This window comes from Bos indicus x Bos taurus, chromosome 13 (assembly GCF_003369695.1).
Source record: "Bos indicus x Bos taurus breed Angus x Brahman F1 hybrid chromosome 13, Bos_hybrid_MaternalHap_v2.0, whole genome shotgun sequence".
Taxonomy (NCBI): domain Eukaryota; kingdom Metazoa; phylum Chordata; class Mammalia; order Artiodactyla; family Bovidae; genus Bos; species Bos indicus x Bos taurus.
Window position 1 is genome coordinate 79,637,365 of NC_040088.1, and position 24,207 is coordinate 79,661,571.

The following is a 24,207-nucleotide window of genomic DNA, read 5'->3' on the forward strand; positions in this document are numbered from 1 at the left end:
CTTCCAGCTGGGAGTAAGATGCCCCTGGCTGGACTCTCCCTGGGGTGCACAGCCACCCTCACTCCTGGGGAGAGCTCGGCCACAGCAACTGATGGTTAATCTACTCTGAGGCTATAAGAAAAGTGTGCTTCTCCTGTGGTAGCATGAAGCGATGGGCAAGGATGCATAGCCTCAGACCTCAGCCACAGGAAGGGCTGAGGCTGTGGTTTCCAAGGCTTGATCAGGCCCCACTGAAATGATTCAGACAAAATGAGGTCAGGAAATCCAGTTTTTTAGGAAGTTTACAGTTTATTCTGAGCCTTTTCCCTACTTTTTTACATGCCCTTTCTTTTGCCAAAAAAAGTTATAGATCAGTTGTGCTTCTTTGTGTATGTTCTTATCCCTCAATAATTGTTTAAACTTTTAAACTGGTCCTCCTTGAGTCCCCAAGTCTGAATCTTTAAGAACTACTGGGTGGGGGAAAGAAAAGTGAAAGTGAAGTCACTCACTTGTGACCAACTCTTTGTGACCCCATGGACTGTAGCTCACCAGGCCCCTCCATCCATGGGATTCTCCAGGCAGGAATACTGGAGTGGGTTGCCATTGCCTTCTCCAGGGGGTCTTCCCAACTCAGGATCTTCCCAGGTCTTCCTGACTCAGGAATTGAACCCGGGTATCCTGCACTTCTGGCAGACTCTACCGACTGAGCCACCAGGGGCTCCACTGGGTGGGGGACTTTGTGTCTATTTCATGTTTCTGAATCAAGGATTGGCAGATGATGGTCTGGGGGCCGAATCTGACCCACTGCCTGTTTTTGTAAATACAGTTTTATTGACCCACAGCCACACTCTTGTTTATGTACTGTCAAGGGTTGCTTTCATGCTGCAAGAATTGAGCAGCTGTGACAAGAGACCACATGGCCCACAAAGCCTAAGATACTTGCTAGCTGACCCTTTTCAAGATCTTTGCTGGCCATTGTTCTCTAAATTACACTATCAGAGAAAAGGAGCATTTAATTAAAAATTGCTGTTTCCCCGAATGAGAAATTCTAAGCTGTTAGAAGTCAGGCTAGTGGTAACCCTTGGGTGGCAGTGACCGGAGACTTTGGCAGTATGATGATCATTTCTTCATTTGGGTGCTGGTCACATGATGAAAATGCACTCAGCCTATACTTAGGCCTGCAGATCCTGTCTGTGTATTTTATCAGAAAAGCATTGGTGCCTCCCATTGGAGCCTAAATTTGACCATTTCTCCTAGACATCAACGAGTGCCAGTCTTCACCTTGTGCTTTCGGGGCGACCTGCGTGGATGAGATCAATGGTTACCGCTGTATCTGCCCCCCAGGGCACAGTGGTGCCAAATGCCAGGAAGGTATGTGGGCCAGGTCCCGCTGCCGTGGGTCCCCTGGGCTGAGCAGGCATTGCAGCCACCTTTTTGACTGTTTGTGTGAGGACATCATGCTCAGGGAGAGAACACAGAGGGCACATCTGCTGGAGACCCTCAGGACCGGGAAACCTGAGGGTCCTTTGAAAGTAGAGTCACTTAGTTTTAGCCAGCTTTTGTCACCATTATGCTCTGTAACAACCCTCCCCATCCTCTGTGCCTACAGCAGGCAGTTGTGATGCTCGTGGGCACACAGGGCAAGCAGAGTGCTGGATGCCTCACGCTGGGCACCCAGTTCTGTTCTGTGTGCCACCCCACCCTTTTTGGACCAGCACTACCCAGGGTGTGTCCTTTTCCTGGCACATGGCAGGCTCTCGAGGGGCCGAGCTCACTCCCAGGGGGAGACTCCGCTCACTCCCGTCCCTGGACGCTGCACTGACCATAGCTGGTCGCGTGGCCAGGTGCAGGGCCCGCTGGGGGGTGGCCAAGAATGCCTGCCCGCTGGGAGCAGCTGCGTTGTCACAGGGCAGAGGGCGACGGGCATCAGCATCTCCTGCTGGGCAGGGAGTGAAGAATCAGGAGGACGGTCCACAGAAAGGGCAGCTCCTGCCACTCACAGGTCTCTGTCTCAGTTTCAGGGAGGTCGTGCGTCACTATGGGGAGCGTGATACCCGACGGGGCCAAGTGGGACGCCGACTGCAACGCCTGCCAGTGCCTGGATGGGAGGGTGGCCTGCTCCAAGGTAGGCACAGCCTGGCCACCCTTGTCCTGGGGCCATGCGGGCCGCTGCCGGGTGCCTCCTGAGCTGCACTCCTTCTGTCTCTGCAGGTGTGGTGTGGCCCCCGCCCTTGCTCACTGCACAGAGGGCACAGCGAGTGCCCCAGCGGGCAGAGCTGCGTGCCCATCCTGGACACCCAGTGCTTTGTGCGCCCCTGCACTGGGGTGGGCGAGTGCCGGTCATCAAGCCTCCAGCCCGTGAAGACCAAGTGTGCGTCCGACCCCTACTACCAGGACAACTGTGCCAACATCACGTTCACCTTCAACAAGGAGATGATGTCGCCGGTATGGAACACTTCTGGCTGGCTCTGGAGGGTGGGGTGTGTCCACTTGCCCTAAAGCAGAGACATCATGAGCTCGGATCTCTTCCTTAGCCTGGATTCTTGTCCTTCACCAAAGCTCGGCTTGCACGCAGCCTCCCTTTCAAGTAAACAGCAGTCTTTTTTCATTCCTCTCCCTTACACACCTGTGGATTTTAAAATATCATTCTAGGGTCTCACCACGGAGCATATTTGCAGCGAACTGCGAAATTTGAATATTTTGAAGAATGTTTCTGCCGAATATTCGATTTACATAGCTTGCGAGCCTTCCCCTTCTGCAAACAATGAAATACACGTGGCCATTGTGAGTATGAGACCCATTCACACCGAGTCGTTTCACTGGAAGTAGCCCAGAAAGCTCACTTAGCTGGTATCCAGATGAACAGATACATGGAAGGAGAGCTTGACGTACATGTGTGTTAGGAGCTCAGTCGTATGCAACTCTTTGCAACCCCATGGACCATAGCGCACCAGGCTCCTCTGTCCATAGGATTTCCTAGGCAGTAATAGTGGAGTGGGTTGCCATTCCCTTCTCTAGGAGATCTTCGCAGCCCAGAAATTCCCAGCTGGGTCCTCCAGCACTGTAGACAGATTCTTTACCGTCTGAGCCGCCAGGGAATAGCATACATGTATGGTCAAATAATTTTGAGTAAAAGTGACTGGTGAGTGTCCCTGACCCCCTGGGTCTGATGCTTCCTTTTCCAGTCTGCTGAAGACATCCGGGATGATGGAAACCCTATCAAGGAGATCACCGACAAAATCATAAATCTTGTCAGTAAACGTGACGGGAACAGCTCGCTGATTGCTGCCGTTGCGGAAGTAAGAGTTCAGAGGCGTCCTCTGAAGAGCAGAACAGGTAGGTGGTGGGGTCGGGGTCCCTTTCTGTGGGGACCGTCCTGTCCAGCTCATCAATAAGACCAGCACAACCTACATCCAGGAAAACCCCCAGGCGGGAAGTTACCTGCCGGTTCCCTGTTCAAGGACCCCCATTTTTAACTAGCAAGAAGACAGAGGCTGGCTGACATGACTGGATCCCATGACTGTGGGCAGAGGTGGCCTGACTTGTCCCCTGCCTGCGGGCTGTCTCTGGCTGTCAGGCACCGCCCTGGCAGAGTGTTGCCGTACCCTGAGTATGTGTCTTCGTGGAGCCTGCTTGTGCTCTGGGGTTGGGAAACAGTCCATCCTAAGCACAGCTTTGATGAATGGCTCAGTGGCCCTGCAGGGCAGCCGGAGTCCCCCGGGGATCCCTGGAGCATCACTGTGCTATAGCTGGCAAGGGACCCCCGGGGGCGTTGGAGCCATGCATCCCAGGGCCCTCTTTCTGAAGATTCTGAGAACCACTCATCTCATGAGCTGTCTCAGTAGCCGGACTCCCCACCCCTGGCCCAGACGCCCCTCCCCACACGGAGGTGGGCACCCGTATGGGCTGCCGTTTGGCCCGGTCTCTCTGGGGAGGCCAGCAGGGTCTCTGAGGACGCTGGGAGGGACGGTACGGGTGGGGAAAGGGCTGGGGCTGCGGTGTGGTTCACCGGGCTCCCCGCTGCCGCCCTGCCGTGCAGATTTCCTGGTGCCGCTGCTGAGCTCGGTGCTGACCGTGGCCTGGGTCTGCTGCCTGGTGACCGCCTTCTACTGGTGCGTGCGCAAGCGCCGGAAGCCGGGCAGCCACGCGCGCGCCGCTTCTGAGGATAACACCACCAACAACGTGCGCGAGCAGCTGAACCAGATTAAGAACCCCATCGAGAAGCATGGGGCCAACACGGTCCCCGTCAAGGACTACGAGAGCAAGAACTCCAAAATGTCCAAAATAAGGACACACAACTCGGAGGTGGAGGAGGACGACATGGACAAGCACCAGCAGAAGGCGCGCTTCGCCAAGCAGGCCACGTACACGCTGGTCGACCGAGAGGAGAAGCCCGCCCATGGCACGCCGGCCAAACACCCCAACTGGACAAACAAACAGGACAACAGAGACCTGGAGAGCGCGCAGAGCCTGAACCGCATGGAGTACATCGTATAGCAGACGGGCGGGCGCTGTCCAGGGGCTCCCGGGGCTCCCGCTCCCGCAGCCGCCCTGTCTGTCGTGTTCCGGACCCGCGCTGTCCTGGATGTAGAGTCGCGTGTTAATTTAAGTTCTGACAAGCTGGCTTACACTGGCAGTGGTAGTCTCCGTGGTTGGCTGGGTGGCACCGCACCGCGCAGCTATGCAAACACCGGGCCCCCCGCCCCCGCCTGCCTGCACCTCCGGATCAGGCTCCCAGGAGTACGCCCAGCTTCCATTTCTGCCAGATGTCCCGATGGTGATGCAGTCTTAGGATCATAGTTTTTATTTATATTTATTGACTCTTGAGTTGTTTTTGTATATTGGTTTTATGATGACGTCCAAGTAGTTCTGTATTTGAAAAGTGCCTTTGCAGCTCAGAACCACAGCAACTATCACAAATGAGTTTATTATTTATTTTTTTTTTATTGTATTTTGTTGTTGTTGGGGGAGGGGGGACTTTGATGTCAGCAGTTGCTGGTAAAATGAAGAATTTAAAGAGGAAAAATGTGTCAAAAGTAGAATTTTGTATAGTTATGTAAATAATTCTTTTTTTTATTAATCACTGTGTATATTTGATTTATTAACTTAATAATCAAGAGCCTTAAGACATCATTCCTTTTTATTTATATGTACGTGTTTAGAATTGAAGGTTTTTGATAGCGTTATAAGCGTATGGCTTTATTTTTTTGAACCTATTTTCTTATTATGTGTTGCCTATAAGCCAAAATTAAGGTGTTTGAAAATAGTTTAAGACAATAGGGTGGGCCTTTTGTGCCTGGAATACTGGTGGAATTTTTTTTTTTTTTTTTTCCGTACGACGTCAGATATTTAAAACCCCGACTGAGAGGCAGTTTGAGAATTAGTCTAGAACAGGTTTTTTTTTTTTTTTTTTTTTAAGACTTGAAGAGAGACAGGCAGATGATCTGCTGCCTAGCAGTTTAAGGGAACAAGGTGAGCTATGACTAAACATAGCCAAAATGTTGAGTGGTTGAAGATCAATAAAAATATCAAATTAATTGTGTGAAGTTGGAAGCACACCAATCTTATTTTGTAAATTCTGATTTCTTTTCACCATTCGTTATGTAAGACTGATTTGATTTTTTTATCTACTGCATTTAGGGAGTATTCTAATAAGCTAGTTGAATACTTGAACCATAAAATGTCCAGTAAGATCACTGTTTAGATTTGCCATAGAGTCCATTGCCTGCCTTAAGTGAGGAAATCAAAACGCTATGATGAAGTTTAAGTTCAAAAAGGCTTATTCAAAACTGATTTTGTTCACCATTGAGACCATGAAGATCCTTTGTATTGTCCTCTTAGTGTTATACGAACATAAACATGCATCTTGGTGTTGTTCCTGGCAATACATTTTGAAAAGTCATATTTATTAAATTTTTTGTACGAAAACATGGACCAGTGTGGCCTCTTCTGAGCTTACGTAGTTTTGCCCAGCTGTGCCTCTGCCGCTGGCCTGGGTCTGTCTGGTGACCGGGATGAGAGAAGCAGGCTGTACTCCTCGGGGACCCAGAGCAAGAACGGCAAGCCTTTTCAGCCATCACCTTCATCTTAAGTTCTTGAAACCCCTCCCAGAGAGGCTGCTGTGAAGCTGGAGCTGTGAGAGCCCCATCTTCGGGGTCTTGATGCCCTTGTTATTCAACAGCGAGTGTGAATACTGCTTGAATAAACACCACTGGATTAATGGCCTGCAGTGTGGATGTGAATTGTTTTGAGCAACTTTGGGGCGATACCCACCTTAGAGGGTTTTAAATAGCTTGGAATCGGTGCTGAGGGATTAGGAGGGAGGCAGGATGCCTTCTCTTCCTCTCTGGCTACTTGGATGAATAGGACTGTCCTGGCGTCACTGCGGACCACACCCTCGAGGCTTCTGTGCATGCTCCTGCCTCCAGGCTGGCCTCCAGGAGGTGGTGATGCCAGGCTCTGGGGGTGAGGGCCCGTCTCACCGCTCATCACCTTGCTCCCAGGGGTGAGCCGCCACCGGCCTCCCTCTTGGTCAGCCCTGGGAGCCGGCACTGGGCTGTCCCGCCGGTGACGGGCAGGAGAGCTGTGGGCAACAGGCGTGCCAACGTGGTGTCGGGGGTGTGTGTGGGGGGGTCTTACTTCTGGCACCTTCTGCGTGGAGGCTGAGCCGCCAGTGACGGGCTCGTGGACAGCTTCCAGCAGCTTCAGGGAGCTGCCAGGAGTGCCCTCCTCTGTGCAGGAAGCCCCAGCTTGCCCTCTGCCCAGCGGCTGCTCTCCGGCTGTGCACCCCATCCAGTCTTCGTGGTGCACGTCCACCTGGAGCGCCAGGCTGAGCGCAGGAAAAGCCATGCGGATGTTGATCTTGCTTCATTCTTGGGACCCTTCTCTTTCTACCAGGTTAGGAGCTGTGTCCCAGCGGGTGTCGTGGTTAAGAACGGATGGCAGGCCCCTGTTCCTTGTGCATGGTCGGGGGCGGGGACGGAGTTCTGGCTCACCTGGGAGGTGCCACCAAGGACAAGCACCGAGACGAGCCTGGTCCCCGACGGCTCCCCGTCTGGGCGCGGCTCTCTGTGGAGTTGGGTGGTCCCCATGACGGCTCCCTGTCCGGGTGCGGCTCTTTGCAGGGTGGGGTCAGAGGGAGGAGCAGACCGACCAGCAGGACTAAATCTGAATTCCAATACTACCTTGCTCTGGTGGTTTGTAAACTTGGATTCTGCAGGACCCCCAAATTCCCTGGGTAGTTGCCAGATGCTTGTGTGCCAAGAAAAAAGTTTGATGACCTCTGCAGTTCTTTGTTCTAAGAGAGGAGTGATCTTGTTATTTCAAGGAGCCGTCTACACAGGTCACACTGGGTGGTGGAAAGGAGGAGACAGGCTCATCTGGACACAGTTCGAAGCCAGGACCTTGGTTGTTAAGGGCAGGTGTCAACCTTTCTTCAGATAGCAGGCATCCTGCACTGGAGTCCTGGTTGTCCTGGGGGCAGGGAACTGCAAGAGAAGAGCCCCAGAACCTCCCCCCACCCCACCCCCTGAAAGCTCTATGCCCTCTATAATCAGGCTCTGGAAGATGAAGAATTTTCCCATCAGAAACGTGATGAACTAGAATTCCAACATTAGTACATATATACCATGAAACTCCAGGAAAACAGCAGCTCAAAGCTGGTTGCTTTAGGATGGGAAACTCCTAGGATTCTAGACATATATATACAATGTAGACTTAGAACAGAAAAGGGAGTATAGCTTAACTAAAAGTCAAGTGAGACTGGGTGATGAACAGAGAAGCAGAACTTGCAAAGGGGTTTCTCTTAAATGCAGAATCCCAGGCCTGGCCCCTGACTTGCAAGCGGGGCCTGGGAACTTATAGTTTTCAACAAGCTGTCCCCTCCTACCCCCACCCTCCCCAGCTTAGGTATGGCAGACTTTGAAAACAGCTTCCAAAGTATTCAAGCTCTTCCGTTAATTACAAGGTTTTTCCTCCTTGTTAAACTGAATTAAGCAGTCTGGAAGCCAGTTTGTTGCTCAATTGCCACCTGACATCATTTTTAAGTAAATCAATTACACTACCCCTTGAGCAAGTTGTGGTGTAAGCGCTTCATTTTATTGGCTGATCTGAGGGGTCAGTGAGTCAAAGTTAACTTATTTGGTAATCTTTCTTAGGTAGCAAAGAGCCCAAGGAATCAGCCTGTGGGTTTGCCACATTTCCGAACAGCATACACCTGTCGACCCTAAAGTGAGCGAGTGTGTGGTGAACAACCAGTTGCTTTTAAAGAAAAAATACAAAACTTCCACTGGCCTGCAGAGGTTTGCAACTCGGGCTGAGCGAGGTTCCAGCACTTCCGCTTCCATGGAGGCTTGCTTTCTTGCCTCTGCTGGGAATGAGAAGCAGGAGTCAGAGGTTCCGGGGCTGGGAAGGCACACCAGCACTGGGTTATGGGAAGCCTCCTCCTGCTAATGTGTATTTATACTTTGTAAGCTCTGATTCATCTGAGCCTTGAAACAGAAATCTGCTTCCTGAGGTTCTGTTTTAAATAGATAGTTTGCAAAAACAACAATTATTTTTCTTAACATTTTTTTTCCATCCCACAAGCAGCTAAACATCCCGACTCAGGCTATGTCAGGCTCCAACTATGCCAACAGACAGCTTGGCTATCAGAAGTAGAAGGGTGCCCCAGGGCAGTTCTGTGGGGTTCTGGCCCCAGAAGTCTTAAAAACAGAGTTCAGAAACCATTAGGGCAATCATGTTGTGTCACTTTACATCCATGAGATATTCCTGGGTCTTAGAATAAAGAACTTCCCCTTGTGAACAACTAACTGCTTTCCAGTGGTGGTTAAGTGCAAGTGGGGGTGATGGTTGCAGGGCTCGGGTGCTGCCGCCTGGCACAGAAGGGCCTGCACACAGCGTGGCACCCTCTGAGATGGTGTCACGAGGGTGCGGCTCTCCCGCTTTGGACATAAATTCTACCTGTGTTACTTGCTCTTGCATGCCAGGCACAGGCTCCTGGCTTAGACTGTGTTCCTTTCAAGTCCTGGGCAGCTTTTACAAGTCTTAAATTATGTATCATTATGCACGGGTCCAGTATTAACCTGTGATAGGCAAGTTGGGGAAATTAACTCGGCGAGTAAAGGCTCTAAAGTCCAATAAGAACCTTGAATCGAGGCCTGCCCACTGACCTACCCGCCCGCCCCCCCCCAACGCCTCCCTCGCCACTCTCCACATCAGGGCACCCAGGAGCTGAATTACCCAGAGGGCGAAAGCAGATGGCGGCACCAGCTTTTTGTTAAAGGGACCCTCTCCTGGCAGGGACCGCGGGGCTCCTCCTCCATCCCAAGGGAACACAAGCTGGCAGCTGGCTTCCTAATGACAGGTCCGCACCCAGAAGGGTTGGCCCCGGCTCTGTTTTCCACCTGAAGGGGGAAAAACTGCTTTACTTCAGCCTTTCTCAGAAAGTGCAGCTGAAAAGACTTAATGGGAGACTCACTGGATAGTAACGCAATCGGAGACCTTCCCAAGCAAAGGATCCGCCCTTCCTTTCCCAGGTGGGAAAACTGGGACCTAAAGAGGATCAGGGACCCATTCCAGGTCACACGGAGTAAGCAAGAATTAGGGCTAGAATCTGGGGCTGTCAGCTGGGTTGCTGTGTTTTCAGCGTCTTCTGGGGATTTGTCAGGTTTATCTCCAGAATCTGCCCTTGATGTGACTGTCAAAGATGCAAACTTGGGAAGTGAGCAAGGGACCAAAATGAAGGCACAGGATGCCACCACGAAGTCAGTGTGACCATCCGAGCTTGCCTCCTCCAGACTCTGCCTAGAAATTGACAGCTTTACGACCCCACGAACAATGCACATTCCCCAAAGCAAAGGCAGACATGGCCCTGCTCCTTTGGAGGCGATCCCTTGTTCTTGGCCAGCTTCGGATTTCCTTTTGAGTTTCTGCTTCACGGAATTAGAAAATGAATCGCAGGAAAAGAGGGTGAGAAAGGAAAGCAAGCGACAGCCGCCTACATCCTGCCCCTCCCTCTGCGTTGCACGCACAGGCGCACCTCACCGGGTTTTCAAGAGGGTCCTTTCGGCAGCAGCTGGGAGGGGCGGGCAGGGTCAGGTGACTGCCACTGCAGCAGGCCTGCTCTCACAGCCCCTCCACCATGCTTGCCTCCAGGGCAGGCTACAGAGCAAATAGCACCCGACTAGTTAAAGGACTAAACTCCCAGGCGGCTGAACGTGATGCCATCCGTGGCCAGGGCCAGCATAGACACATCCGGGGATTCCCGGAACCGCCCATGGGCCACTGGATTCCTCCACGTGTCCCCACCCGCCGAGGAGGGGCCGGAGCGGATCCCACGTCTTCAACCTGTTGCTCATGCTGGGGAGCCCAGAATTACACGCTTTATGCTAAAGTTTCCTATGCGCCAAGGCACCCTCGAGGACCCATTTAGGAAAACGCCGTCCTGGAGACAGAAATGTACACCCCCCCAAATTCAGGATGATGACAGTCAGATATCCTCGGGGGCTCTCTGGCTCCGCAGGACGGTTTCTGGAAGTGTTTTTGAAAGAATCCAAGGCACCAATCAGAAAGGAAGAGCACAAATGTGAAACAGCAACAGGTTTGCACAAAACTAAGGACGAAGTGGCCAAGACATAAAAGAAAAGGAGTGTGGGGGTGGGGCGCTGAGCGAGGCCTCCCACCTCGCTCAGCTGCGTCCATGGCTGGCATCTTTACCTTTGCGAACTGTGAGTTCTTGATCCAACATGGGTAAAAAGGCCTGAACAGAAGAAAAACTGACGCAGTTACTATGGAAAACAGTCTGGAGGTTCCTTCAACAACTGGAAATAGAGCTAACCATATGATCCAGCAATCCTACTCTTGAGCATATATCTGGAAAAGATGAAAACTTGAACTGACAAAGATACATGCACCTCAGCGTTCATAGAGGGGCTTCCCTGGTGGCACGGATGGTAAATAAAGAATCTGCCTGCAATGTGGGAGACCTGGGTTTGATCTCTGGGTGGGAAAGATCCCTTGGAAAAGAGCATGGCAACCCACTCCAGTATTCTTGCCTGGAGAATTCCATGCACAGAGGAGCCTGGCGGGCTACAGTCCATGGGGTCGCAGAGTCCCACATGACTGAGCCACTAACACTTTCACATTCAATGTTCATCGCAGCACTGTTCAGAACAGCCAAGACAGATGTCCATCAACAGATGAATGGATGAAGCAGATGTGATATGGAATATTATTCAGCCACAAAAAGAATGAAATATTGCCATTTGCAGCAACATGGATGCATCTAGAGATTATCATACCAAAGTGAAGCCAGACAAAGATAAATATCATCAGATCAGATCAGATCAGTCTCTCAGTCGTGTCCAACTCTTTGCGAACCCATAAATCGCAGCACGCCAGGCCTCCCTGTCCATCACCAACTCCTGGAGTTCACTCAGACTCACGTCCATCGAGTCAGTGATGCCATCCAGCCATCTCATCCTCTGTCATCCCCTTCTCCTCCTGCCCCCAATCCCTCCCAGCATCAGAGTCCTTTCCAACGAGTCAACTCCTCGCATGAGGTGGCCAAAGTACTGGAGTTTCAGTTTCAGCATCATTCCTTCCTAAGAAATCCCAGGGCTGATCTCCTTCAGAATGGACTGGTTGGATCTCCTTGCAGTCCAAGGGACTCTCAAGAGTCTTCAATACCACACTTCAAAAGCATCAATTCTTCGGTGCTCAGCCTTCTTCACAGTCCAACTCTCACATCCATACATGACTACAGGAAAAATCATAGCTTTGACTAGATGGACCTTTGTTGGCAAAGTAATGTCTCTGCTTTTGAATATGCTATCTAGGTTGGTCATAACTTTCCTTCCAAGAAGTAAGCGTCTTTTAATTTCATGGCTGCAGTCACCATCTGTAGTGATTTTGGAGCCCAGAAAAATAAAGTCTGACACTGTTTCCACTGTTTCCCCATCTATTTCCCATGAAGTGGTGGGACCGGATGCCATGACCTTCGTTTTCTGAATGTTGAGCTTTAAGCCAACTTTTTCACTCTCCACTTTCACTTTCTTCAAGAGGCTTTTGAGTTCCTCTTCACTTTCTGCCATGAGGGTGGTGTCATCTGCATATCTGAGGTTATTGATATTTCTCCCGGCAATCTTGATTCCAGTTTGTGTTTCTTCCAGTCCAGTGTTTCTCATGATGTACTCTGCATAGAAGTTAAATAAGCAGGGTGACAATATACAGCCTTGACGAACTCCTTTTCCTATTTGGAACCAGTCTGTTGGTCCATGTCCAGTTCTAACTGTTGCTTCCTGACCTGCATATAGGTTTCTCAAGAGGCAGATCAAGTGGTCTGGTATTCCCATCTCTTTCAAAATTTTCCACAGTTGATTGTGATCCACACAGTCAAAGGCTTTGGCATAGTCAATAAAGCAGAAATAGATGTTTTTCTGGAACTCTCTTGCTTTTTCCATGATCCAGCGGATGTTGGCAATTTGATCTCTGGTTCCTCTGCCTTTTCTAAAACCATCTTGAACATCAGGAAGTTCATGGTTCTCGTATTGCTGAAGCCTGGCTTGGAGAATTTTGATCATTACTTTACTAGCATGTGAGATGAGTGCAATTGTGCGGTAGTTTGAGCATTCTTTGGCATTGCCTTTCTTTGGGATTGGAATGAAAGCTGACCTTGGCCAGTCCTGTGGCCACTGCTGAGTTTTCCAAATTTGCTGGCCTATTCAAATAGGCACTTTCACAGCATCATCTTTCAGGATTTGGAATAGCTCAACTGGAATTCCATCACCTCCACTAGCTTTGTTCATAGTGGTGCTTTCTAAGGCCCACTTGACTTCACATTCCAGGATGTCTGGCTCTAGGTCAGTGATCACACCATCGTGATTATCTGGGTTGTGAAGATCTTTTTTGTACAGTTCTTCTGTGTATTCTTGCCATCTCTTCTTAATATCTTCTGTTTCTGTTAGGTCCATACTATTTCTGTCCTTTATCGAGCTCATCTTTGCATGAAATGTTCCTTTGGTATCTCCCATTTTCTTGAAGAGATCCCTAGTCTTTCCCATTCTGTTGTTTTCCTCTATTTCTTTGCATTGATCACTGAAGAAGGCTTTCTTATCTCTTCTTGCTATTCTTTGGAACTCTGCATTCAGATGCTTATATCTTTCCTTTTCTCCTTTGCTTTTCACTTCTCTTCTTTTCACAGCTACTTGTAAGGCCTCCCCAGACAACCATTTTGCTTTTTTGCATTTCTTTTCTATGGGAATGGTCTTGATCCCTGTCTCCTGTACAATGTCACAAACCTTAGTCCATAGTTCATCAGGCACTCTATCTATCAGATCTAGGCCCTTAAATCTATTTCTCACTTCCACTGTATAATCATAAGGGATTTGATTTAGGTCATACGAGATCACTTATATGTGGAGTCTAAAAAACAATAATACAAATCAACTTATTTGCAAAACAGAAACAGACTCATAGCCAGAGGAAAAAAATCTTGTGTTTACCAAAGGCAAAAGGGGAGAGGGAGGGATAAATTATTATAGAAGTATGGGATTAAAAGACACATACCACTATATATAGAATAAACAATAAGTGTTTACTGTATAGCAAAGGGAACTATATTCAGTATCTTGTAATTATCTGTAAAGCAAAGCATCTGAAGCTGTACACCTGAAACTAACACAATACTAAGTCAACTGTAGTTAAATTCAAACAGACAGGCCTCCACCGCGGCCTAGCTGGCCGCCTGTCACTTTCGCCTTCTCAGCTACCGAGCCCTGAGTAGTCAGGGCCTGCACTCCGGAGCCACACCTCCTTGATTTCCCTGCAGCACTTTCTTCCTTGAGTCCTGGCGCCAGTATCTTCTGTCTGGGCGGTGTTAGGCTCACACCACTGTGGCTCAACAGAAGTCACTGCGCTTTGGGGTTTAGACAGGCCTGGATTCTCAGTTCTGCCACTTACTAACTTGTGAAAGTTTCCAAAATGCTCTGTGCCTCAGTTTCCCCATCTGCAAAATGGTGATAAGAAATGTGTGTCACTTGGTCAGTATTCACAGAAAGGGAGGGCAGCAAGAAAGAACGCACCCTCTGTATTAGTCTAAGTCACGTGAGACCAGAGTCCATTAAAACATGAAGTCCAGCTAGATTTCAATGACTGTCTCCATTCTCACTTTTTAAAAAATCTTTTGGCCATACTGCACAATGCGTGGGATCTTAGTTCCCAGACCAGGGATGAAAACCCTTGCCCCCTGCCTTGGCAGTATGGCCTTCTTCTCACTTGGTGGCACTGGACCACCGAGGAAGCCCCCCCATTCTCTCCCTTGAACTGCACCTGTGTTAGAGAAGAGCCAAGGGCTGTTGGATATGGTGGTGGACGGTCCCTAGAGACTCCTACCCCTGGTTATTTGACCAAACACTAATCCAGGTCCTACTGTGAAGGGATTTTTTTTTTTTTTTTACATAATTAAAGTTACCAAATCAGTTCACCTTAAAATGCAATGATTATCCAAGTGGAGATTTAAAAGCAGGGAGTTTTTTCTGGCTGGTTACAGAAGTCAGAGAGATTGAAAATAGGAAAGGGATTCAGCACAAGGGGTTTCTGCATTAGGTCCTGAGAAAAGCCAGAAGATGCTGAGCGCTGCCCCCGGCCAGCCACCAGCAGACCTTGTACCTGTGTCTCTGACTCGGAGAGTCATTCCTCCCATGGCAGAGCCGCCTGAGTACGCTTTGCTAGATGCCCCAGGCTCCGCCCAGGCAGGCTCCACCCTGCTCTGCAGGGTCACGGAGCAGAGGGCACTGCAAGAGGCTCACAGGAAAGCATGCGGAAGGAGAATATACACAGCAAAGCAAAGCTGCTGTTTCACAAGCCCCTGTCCACACCGGCATCATTTGGGGAAGGTCTTCCAGGCCCCTCCTGTGAGAACACATTCCCAGCTCTGGCCCTGTGTGTCCCATGGAGATTGGAGGTCGTCCTGATTGACCATCCCCCTCCTCCCTCTGACAGCAGGCACAGACGGATGGGTTGGTCTCAGTCCTCCCAGGCACCCACGGTGGGTTTGGGAACAAGCACTCCACATTCTTCTCACCAGCTGAGCCTGTGGAGGAACTGAAAGGGCCGTAGGAGCCACTGGGCCTAGAAAAATCCCCAGCCAATCCATCACCTGCTCCTCTGGAGAAGGATGTCTGTCCAACCGAAGATCCAGAGGCAGGTGGGGAGAGGCAGGCACGGCAAGTGAGAGCCGGGGCCATGTCCACCAGGGTGTGTGTCCACCAGGGTGTGTCCGTGAGCATGTCTGTGTGTACATGTCCACTAGTTTGCGTAGCAATGAGTATGTGTCCACAAATGTGTGTCCAGGATTGTGTCTGTGTGTCTGAGTGTGTCCATGAGTGTGACTGTGTGCATGTGTCCATGTGTGTCTATCAGTGTCTGTGTCCACCAGTGTATCGTGTGTCATGAGTGTGACTGTGTAGTGTGTATGTATGCCCATGTGTAATGTCTTTATGTGTGCATCCACTACTGTGTTCCTGTGTGTCCACTAGTGTGTGTGTGTCTGTGTGTTCATGATCATGTCTGTAGGTGTCCATGAATGTTTGTGTCTGTGTGTCCATGAATGTGTATGTGTATCTGTGTGTATGTCTGTGTTCATGAGTGTGTACGTCTGTGTTCATGACTGTGTATGCATATCCATGAATGTTTGTGTCTAAGTGTGTCCATGTGTCTTTGTGTCTGAATGTGTGTCAGTGTGTGTGTGCATCCACTACTGTGTGTCCATGAATGTGTCTGTATGTCTGTGTGAGTCCATGAGTGTGTGCGCATGTGTCTAAGGGCAGAGACAGGACTGGTAACAGAAGACCGGCGAGAGGGCGTGGGAGCCTGGGACCTTATTTATAAAAGCTCTTCTGCCCTGAAGCAAGTCAAACTCCCCGCTGAGGAGCTGCTTTTTCTTCCTCCCTTTTGAGCCTCGCTGCTCAGCTGACCTCTCCCCCACAGAGGTCACTGCTCTGCTCGCCCTGGGCACCCGCCTTCTGGGACTGGATCGCTGTGGAAGCCTGCAGAGCAAAGAATTCTTCAGCGCTGATTTCTGAGAGAAAAGCTGTAGTAAAGCTCATGAAGCAGCCTTTTTTTTTTTTTTTTTTTTTAAAGAAATATATGCATGTTATGATCTTTGGGTAACTGTGGAAAAAAAAAAAAAAACAGAAAGCAAACATGAAAACTGCATAGCACCAGACTCCCCTCCCACAGCCTGCTTCACCTCCTAAAATAAATCAGGCTGGGGGATGAATGAGGTTTTACGAAATGTAAGTGAACTTAAAACACAAGGTCAGCATCTCTGTCCTAGGTAATCCTTCCAAGGATGAGAAATTCTCCTCTTTTTCCCACAGGGTTATTTCAGATGTGCTTTCTGAGCCAAATTATTTTAAAAGCGTTCTTTCTTCCACTGCCCTGCTAAGCGTGAACTTGAGATTCACACGCACTTTTGAGAGCTTATTAATGATATTAATGATAGTGGATCAAAGGCAAAGCCCAGACAATTACTTAGGTGCTTTAAAAACCCATCTTCTGTAGGAGGGTAACAATGTCTCAGTGCCTACAAAGAGGAAGCTGGGCTCTGATGTGTCGAGTGTAAAGCAGCAGAGCTAACTAACACAGGGGGACTTGCAGAAGAGAGAACGGGTCTCTCTGTGGGAGTAAAACGTACACCTACTGGTACCTTGTCACCTAAGCCTTTTCCAGTTTCCAGTAGAAACGTTTCGTTTTTGGAGTGTATCTGCTTCACAGCGTTGTGGTAGTTTCTGCTGCACAGCAAACTGCATCAGCTGCACGTACACACGCACCCCCTTTCTCTCGGGCGTCCCCACCCCAGCCCACCCCCAGGTCGTCACAGAGCCCGAGCTCAGCTCCCTGTGCTGCACGCAGCTTCCCACAGCTGTCTGTCAGGCCCACTTCTGACCTGCACAAAGCCCTTCTCAAGGATACTCAGCTCTTCGTAGACCCTGCCTCTTCTAGCACCCAGTATTTAGACACACAAAAACTGCCACCCCTACTTTTAAACAACAGTTCTGAACTATGGCATCTCATGGGAATTTGAGGAGCTTTTAAAACTGCCAATGCCTAGGCCAAATCTCAAGGATTCTGATTTAACTAGAAGCTACTAATGACCCACAAGGTCCTTCCAATGTGTGACCAGTGTCCATACACTGAACCCATTTTTAACCAGACGAGTTTTAACGCATAGAGTGGTACGTTTACCTCGGGGTTCTATGGAGCCAGGCGTGGCACTTACTGTCAAATATTATTGGACAGATGAAGAAACCGAGGCCTGGGAGGTTATGTGACTTGTCTCCAAACCACAGGAACCAATTGGTGGCAAAGTACCAGGGTTGGCAGCAGCAGCAGACAGGGAAGAGTGGCTTTCCTGGGCTGGCACTTGGGGCCTGTGACTGAAACACCAAGAAATGGCTTGGGTGCAGTGGCTCTCAGCGTTTCATGCTGAGTCAGGTAGTATTATCCCAATCTGATTTGAAATGCTTCTAAAAAATTATGCATAGGATCCAAAGGGAAATATATTTGCAAGCAACCAGAGAGGCCTCGAAACCTGTCATAAGAGGCAGCGCAGAGGAGGCAGCGGCCCAGGACTTCACTCAGTGCTGTACTTCGGAAATGGAGCGGAATCCCCTTGGGAAATGTCAAGAGTCTCTGGAAAGAAGTCAAGGTCACATACTTTAACCCCTCACTAGAGGAGTCTATCTCAGCTCACAAATGGGAGAAGTGGGAATATAGCTACATTGTAAAGACCACCCCTAGTCTTACATTTAATCGCAACATCTGCACAGGGTGTTCCAGGCCTCAATTTTTAGGGCCAATGGTTCAAATGAGGAGCTCCTTTGATTATTTTAACAGTCTTCAAACCATCAGAACTGCTCCAAGGAGGAAAAAGTCTCCAACCAATGAAAGATGATTTTAAATTGTGTGTTCAGAAAAGGGCATTTTGAATGCATATTCCTTAGGATTAATTAATTTACTTGCTTTAAAGAAAAGTGATACACACTAAAACAATTTTATTTTTTATTCATGAAATAGGTTCATTTACTACTACACACTAATTTCATCCCCTAGGAATGCACAACCATTGAAACTATTTTAGTGTGTGTTAATCGCTCAGTTGTGTCCAACTCTTGCAACCCCATGGAAGGTAGCCCACCAGACTCCTCTGCCCATGGGATTCTCCAGGCAAGAATACCAGCGTGAGTAGCCATTCCCTTCTCCAGGGGCTCTTCCAGGCCCAGGGATTGAACCCAGGTCTCCTGCTTTGCAGGCAGACTCTTTACCACCTGAGCCACCAGGGAAACTATTTTAGTAGCTGAAACCAAACAAGAGAGTAAGGTCAGTGGGAGAAGACGCCTCGCCTGGTGATGAAGGCAGCGACTGGCTTTCTGCCTTGACTGGAGAACATCTACTCTGGGGCTCTGTCAAATCCACATCTTTAGGGGACTTCCCTGCTGGTCCAGTGGTTCAGACTCTGCCTTCTGATGTAGCACACGTGGGTTCGACCCCTGGTTGGGGAACTAAGATCCCACATGCTGTAGGGCAACTAAGCCTGAGTGCCACATCTAGGGAAGGCTGTGTGCCACAACCAGAAAAGCTTGTACCCCGCAATGAAGAGCCCGCATGCTGCCATGAAGTGAAGGCCCAGAGCAGCCACAATTAAAAAAAAAACCAACAAAAAGCCACACCCTTAGTTGCCTGGTCAGGTGCTCTGGGATCAAATGTATGGTTTTCCTCATTTTACTGATTTGTTTAATTAACAAGATTTTTAATAAGTAACTGTAATGGCAATCATGCTGCATAACACAACTTACATGATTAAATCCAACCCTGACCCTGAGTAGTTCTTGACAGTTAAAGGCAGTAACTTCATCCACTCAAGTCCCTTCAGTTCAGCTACACATTGACATGTATTTGTTCCGTGTCTTGTTAAGTAAACACAGAAACCAATTGAGAGGGAGTTCTGCAGATTTCTGAGGATCTAATTATACCATAAATTGTAATACCCGTGATCTATATGGTTAGACCTCTGCCCTGAGTGATTATCCGAATTAACTTCACTTTACAACGCTTAATTTATTTGGTACCGAAGAAGACTTTAAACTGTTTAACAGAAATCAGCTTAACTTTGTTTTCCTACTTGTTCCAACACGTTTCAATTGATTTGTATTTCAATAACAAGGTTTGAACTCTCCTGTCCTGACAAACCATGCATGGAGATTTCCTCATGAAAGAAAAGAAGAAATGAAAAGGATTTCTATATGCAAGCCATAGCACAGCATGCTGGAGAGTGGTGCTGGCTCTCAGGAAAGCCAAGGGAGGACCAGTCTCCAGAACTGTGTGTTAGACTGCAGTGGGGCCTGCCCAGAATGAATTCAAGGCCACGGGATGGCAGCACCGTGACCCCAGCACTCTCCTGTGATGGTTCCCTTCCCTCCTGTGCACTGCCCTCTCCCAGCTCGGCCTGAAGTCAAAGGCCACCAACATGCACAATTCAGGTTAAAGTACAAATAAGACACTGAAAGCAAACAAACTGTGATCCCATTGATGTTTTCAAGATATATCTTGAGAAACATTTTTTAGAGAGAAGCTATGTTCTCCATAAATAAAACTACAGAGGGCTTTTGGGACTCGTGCTTTTTATTAAATGAAATACATTTTCCTACTTTCTTCATTTAAAATGAGTGAACAAAAGCTACAACATTTATTCCTCTCTGCCCAAATGTTTGCTCCTTTGCATTTCACAATTTACATGCACGGCTGGATGACAGGTAACCTCCAGAGGCAAAGAAAAGAAAAATGTGGAAGAAAAGTCACACTGACTGTTCTCAGACATTTATGGATATTAAAAAAAAACAAAAAAACAATCTATTAAAAAGTCATTTGGAAGCACATGGAGGTGAATTAGAAGCCATGACATTGAGAAAGTTAAGGAGTTCAAAGTTATAACATTAATCAATAGTATCCATATTTCTTCCAAGCATCAGAGTTACAGGAACTTGAATATACATTTAATTTGGGTTATTAAGTGAGTGGCTGAAGAACTTATTCTTTTTAACCAAGAATACTGACAGAGTCTCAGATTTGTAGATGAATTACTAAGATTATCAAGAATATCAAAACACACCCACTTCCAGCAGTAGAGAACCAATTCTTCATTTCCCACCTAATAAGCAACAAAAAACCTGGCATCCATTTTCCCCTCTGAACTTCCAAATATCCAAAGAATCAAACAACCACTCAAGAAACAAGAGAACCAGGGGTGTTTCAGACATGTGGAAGGAAAATGCTTAAAGGCGAAATTCCTCAAACACATGCCCCTGTGCAGAAGCAGAAAGTTGGTCCCTTTGCTAATACTGTTAAAACCCATGTACATGAAGGCTGTGAGAAAGACCCTACTGATCTACAGCTGTGCAATGACACAGCTGTTAAACAACTTTTCTGTTTTTAAATTTCGGCTGCACTGGCTTTTCACTGCATTGCACAGGCTTTTCTCTAGCTGCGGCACACGGCCTTCTCTAGTTGCCCCTCATCATGTGGGATCTTAGTTCCCCGACCAGGGACTGAACCATGTGCTCTGCACTGGGAGATGGGAAGTCTGAAACTCAGTCATCATTATATCCACAAATACACCAAACTCTAAAGCCAAGAATTTTCTTGAAAGATAATCATTAAACATACAAGTACTGGCTTTAACCACCAGGCCCAGATTAACTAATGAAATAAAAACCTGATAAAAACTTTCTCTGGTGCCTCTAGTTCAAACAGCTCCCCCTAGTTCTGGGGCAGGCAGCAGCTATTGGGATGGCTCTTCCTTATTCCAGACTCTTCCAGGGAGCTCACTGTTTCTTGGCCTATCACCTGGGTTGTTATTTTGTGCCCTCTCTGCTTAAACTACTGCAACAACTGTTTCTGTTTAAGACTCAACAACACTTCAGTGACAAGCACACCCAGAAAATGGGTGACTCTGAGAGGGGGCTCAGGACAGACCATGTTCTATCACCTCCTCAGGAGGGTTCTGCCCTGGGCAGTCTGCACTTCCTGGAGGAGTGGACTCCACTCCACTGTGGTTGGTATTCTGCTGGGCTACCTCTTCTACTGTGGAGCCCAGTGAACGGAGGCACCTGGGGGAAGATTAAGAGCTAGGAGGGAAGAGGAAGAGACGTCAGTAGGCAGGGCTACGTTTCTGGTGGGGATGGTGAGGCTGGGGTTCCCAGGAAGGGAAGAAGTCTCCAGAAGAGTCTGGAGCATCAAAGAAGAAGGCCTGCATCCACAGCCAGGCATGGCAAGGAAGACTTAGCTTCACGACCCAAAATAGTGCCATGAAATTCGGCTGCCTCTTCATGAGTCCTGCCCTACAATCTAAGGAAAGGCGAGTGGGGGATGGACAGAATGAGCTGGGAGAAACCACTAATCTTAAGAATGAACTTACACTGTGTCCATTTCCATATTCTTTCATTTTGTTGGGCTTTTTCTGTTTTTTCTTTTTTTTTGCTAACTCCTACACTTTGGGGAATATCTTGATTTTCCGTGTTACCAGGGAGGAGGTATTACTTCAAAGGACCACCCAATGTTGAGCAGGAAAAAAAGACACATTTGATGGGTGGCCTTTGAATATAGTTTCCTTCCTTATTTCAGAATAAAACTTGGTTAAGAAAATCTACTGTAGTTGTCCATCCAAAATAAGTCATTGCTATGATTCACTACATGACATTTCAGCAAGCCCATTGGAGACAACAGTGGGTGATCCTGCAAATGGAAGTCTCCTGGTGTGAAATCTAAGCTGCCCTTAGATTTCCAAGGCAGCCTTCCAAGTGGGGAACTGCAAACTCTGCCCACTGAATTCCTCTTGGGCTTGGATCTGTTCTGAACTTCACCAGAGTCTTAAAGGTGGGGGCAGGGGCAAGGGGTAGGGACATGCCTGAACTACAAGAAAGAACAAGCCTCTCTGACGTCTCCCCCTAATGTCAGGCCAAACTATATGTAAATGTCCTGCAACTCTTAGCGCAGTCACAGCTCCCGGGGTGCTGTGGCCACCATGCTTAAGGACCTGGGAACAGTGCTTCACACCCTGAGCCAGGTGCTTCGTAAGTCTGAGGGGTCGTGACGGCTGCATGTCCACACATGGGCCCTGCTGATGCGCTGGGGGCCAGGACAGTCAGGCTGCAGGAAACCAATCCCAAGGGGTCTGCAATTAGCCCGGGGGTTGCCAAACTTGAGCAGGTTTCAGAATCACCCAGTTTCTCATTCTGTAGGTCTGGGTGGGGCCCAGGCTCTGCCTTTCTCACATACTTTCAGATATGACGCTGGGGCCGCAAGCAGATGGGGTGACCCGTAAGCCTGTTCACCACTGCTGCCCGACTCAGGCTGCAGGGCAGGAGGACTGGCCAGCAAAGACAGCATCACGGTCACTGTGCTTCATGCAAGGATGTGACGAGGCACACCACTGGTTTCTTCATGTGCTTCCTCTATGGATGCTGTCACTGCCGACAAAGCTAATGGCTCTTTAGCACTAAAGTAAATTTCTGATGTTAAAGTGTGAACCAGAAAGGAGCGGTGTTGTCAGAACAAGCTCCCGGAGGCTGCTGATTTGAAAGTTAAGCCCAATGCAGGTACATATCTTCTACTGAAAATGATCATTTGAATTCCTGTAAGTCTGGCTTCTAGGCACACTGCTCATTTGTCCCAGGTCTGGTCACGACATCCTCCACGACGGGGTTGCAATCCTCTTCTGTGAGCAAGTAGCTGCTTCCACCCTTTTCTTTTCTTGGTTGGGCTGCCCTGAGTCAGAGCTAAGCTTTCAGTGTTTGTGGCTGAGTTATGCCTGCCCTGGCTTATTTTTCGTAAGATGTCTGGAGGAGAGAGTTTTCCAAAACATGCAACTCTTCATTAGATGCAGTTTCTGCCAAATCTTGTTTCAAAAGTAACCCCGGATCTGACAGCTCTCAAGTTGGCAGGACCCTGGCAACTTTGCTTTTCCCACTATTATTTCCCTCGGGGCTAATCGATCACTTCTAAGAGAAACTCTCTTGTGGTGGTCGGCATCTCCCGCAGGGTTGCGCTTCCTGCATTTCTGCGGTGTTCTGGCCCCTCGAGGACTCTGCTTTGGACAAGGGAATGCTGACTCACAGCCACAGACAAGGCTCCTGCTTAGAAGCCCGGTCTGCAACCGCACCCTGGGATGAGGTTTCTGCTGCTCCTGGCCAGGCCTGATGACCTTTCTCCAGCTTCAGAGCAGGAAGCCCCTGGTGGGTCTCAGATGCCTTCCTGTCATCCTCCGCCTGTCCCATGGCCGGGGGGCTGGATGAGGCTGGCAGCCCCCGCCTCCTCCATGCTCCCTCTGCAGCCACCGAGTGACTGGATGCTCCCACACTGGTCCTGTTGCTCCGAGATCCACTCATGGTGCTGCTTTTAGTCTCAGTTCTGTTCACACTAAAACAAACAAAGAATTTTTTGATTCGTAAACCTGTGATGGCCAGGTTTCCCTTGGAATCCCCATGTCATATTTCTTACACTTGAAGCAGGAGGCATGTGTTAACCTCCCTTCTCCTCACCCCCTGGCCAATCTCACAAAAAATCCCAAGTGTCTATTGATATGCAGACTGGATCAAGCAAGAGCTTTCACAGTTTCCAACACACTGGGACACACTTTACTTATTGATCACTGGTTAACAATGGCATTATAATGGAGTTCATATTTTAACTAAGGCAGGGAGGCATTCATTTCAGATGTTAAATATCAACATTACCTATATTTGATATATTGATTTTTTCCCCAGAAGCAAATACACAGAGCAGAGTCTGTGTGTGTGTGTGTGTACACACAAGCATGTTCTTCTACGCACACACAAACTTTTCTATAACACACAGAAACTTTCTAAACTTTCCCTTGTCTATAACATATATACAACAGACAATGCAGATTGTACTGTGTGACATTCACTTGGAGGGGCAGGATAGAAGCTGGCCAGGGAGATTTTACAGACCAGAGATTTTGGCATATATTTGTAGACTTGTGAATGGAAAGACGTTTCTTGAACCACCAAACTCAAAATACTGAGGCTGAAATATTTCTTTAGGTTAAGCTTTCATCTGGAAACCAATACATGTATTCATATTCTTACTACAGCTATCATTCTCCCAAAGATTATCATAATGACATGAGGGTCAGAAGAGGCCCCTGAG

At 48.5% G+C, this 24,207-nt stretch overlaps 2 protein-coding genes across 3 annotated transcripts in view; one reads left to right on the top strand and one right to left on the bottom strand.

Moving 5' to 3' along the window:
• Positions 1–6,201, top strand: part of JAG1 (jagged 1) — a 44,417-nt gene extending 38,216 nt beyond the window's left edge. For both annotated transcript variants that reach the window (XM_027560299.1, XM_027560300.1), the window contains 6 exons: positions 1,237–1,350; positions 1,995–2,104; positions 2,191–2,424; positions 2,632–2,763; positions 3,165–3,315; positions 4,019–6,201. In XM_027560299.1, the coding sequence (XP_027416100.1) occupies positions 1,237–1,350; positions 1,995–2,104; positions 2,191–2,424; positions 2,632–2,763; positions 3,165–3,315; positions 4,019–4,476 (1,199 nt within the window). In that variant the 3' untranslated portion in view covers positions 4,477–6,201. The remainder of the gene's footprint in view (positions 1–1,236; positions 1,351–1,994; positions 2,105–2,190; positions 2,425–2,631; positions 2,764–3,164; positions 3,316–4,018) is intronic.
• Positions 6,202–19,644: 13,443 nt separating this feature from the next.
• Positions 19,645–24,207, bottom strand: part of SLX4IP (SLX4 interacting protein) — a 218,814-nt gene continuing 214,251 nt past the window's right edge. Inside the window, 5 exon segments of the mRNA XM_027560309.1 lie at positions 19,645–22,843; positions 22,845–22,888; positions 22,890–23,002; positions 23,005–23,222; positions 23,224–23,454. Coding sequence (XP_027416110.1) covers positions 22,699–22,843; positions 22,845–22,888; positions 22,890–23,002; positions 23,005–23,222; positions 23,224–23,454 — 751 coding nt within the window. The 3' untranslated portion in view covers positions 19,645–22,698.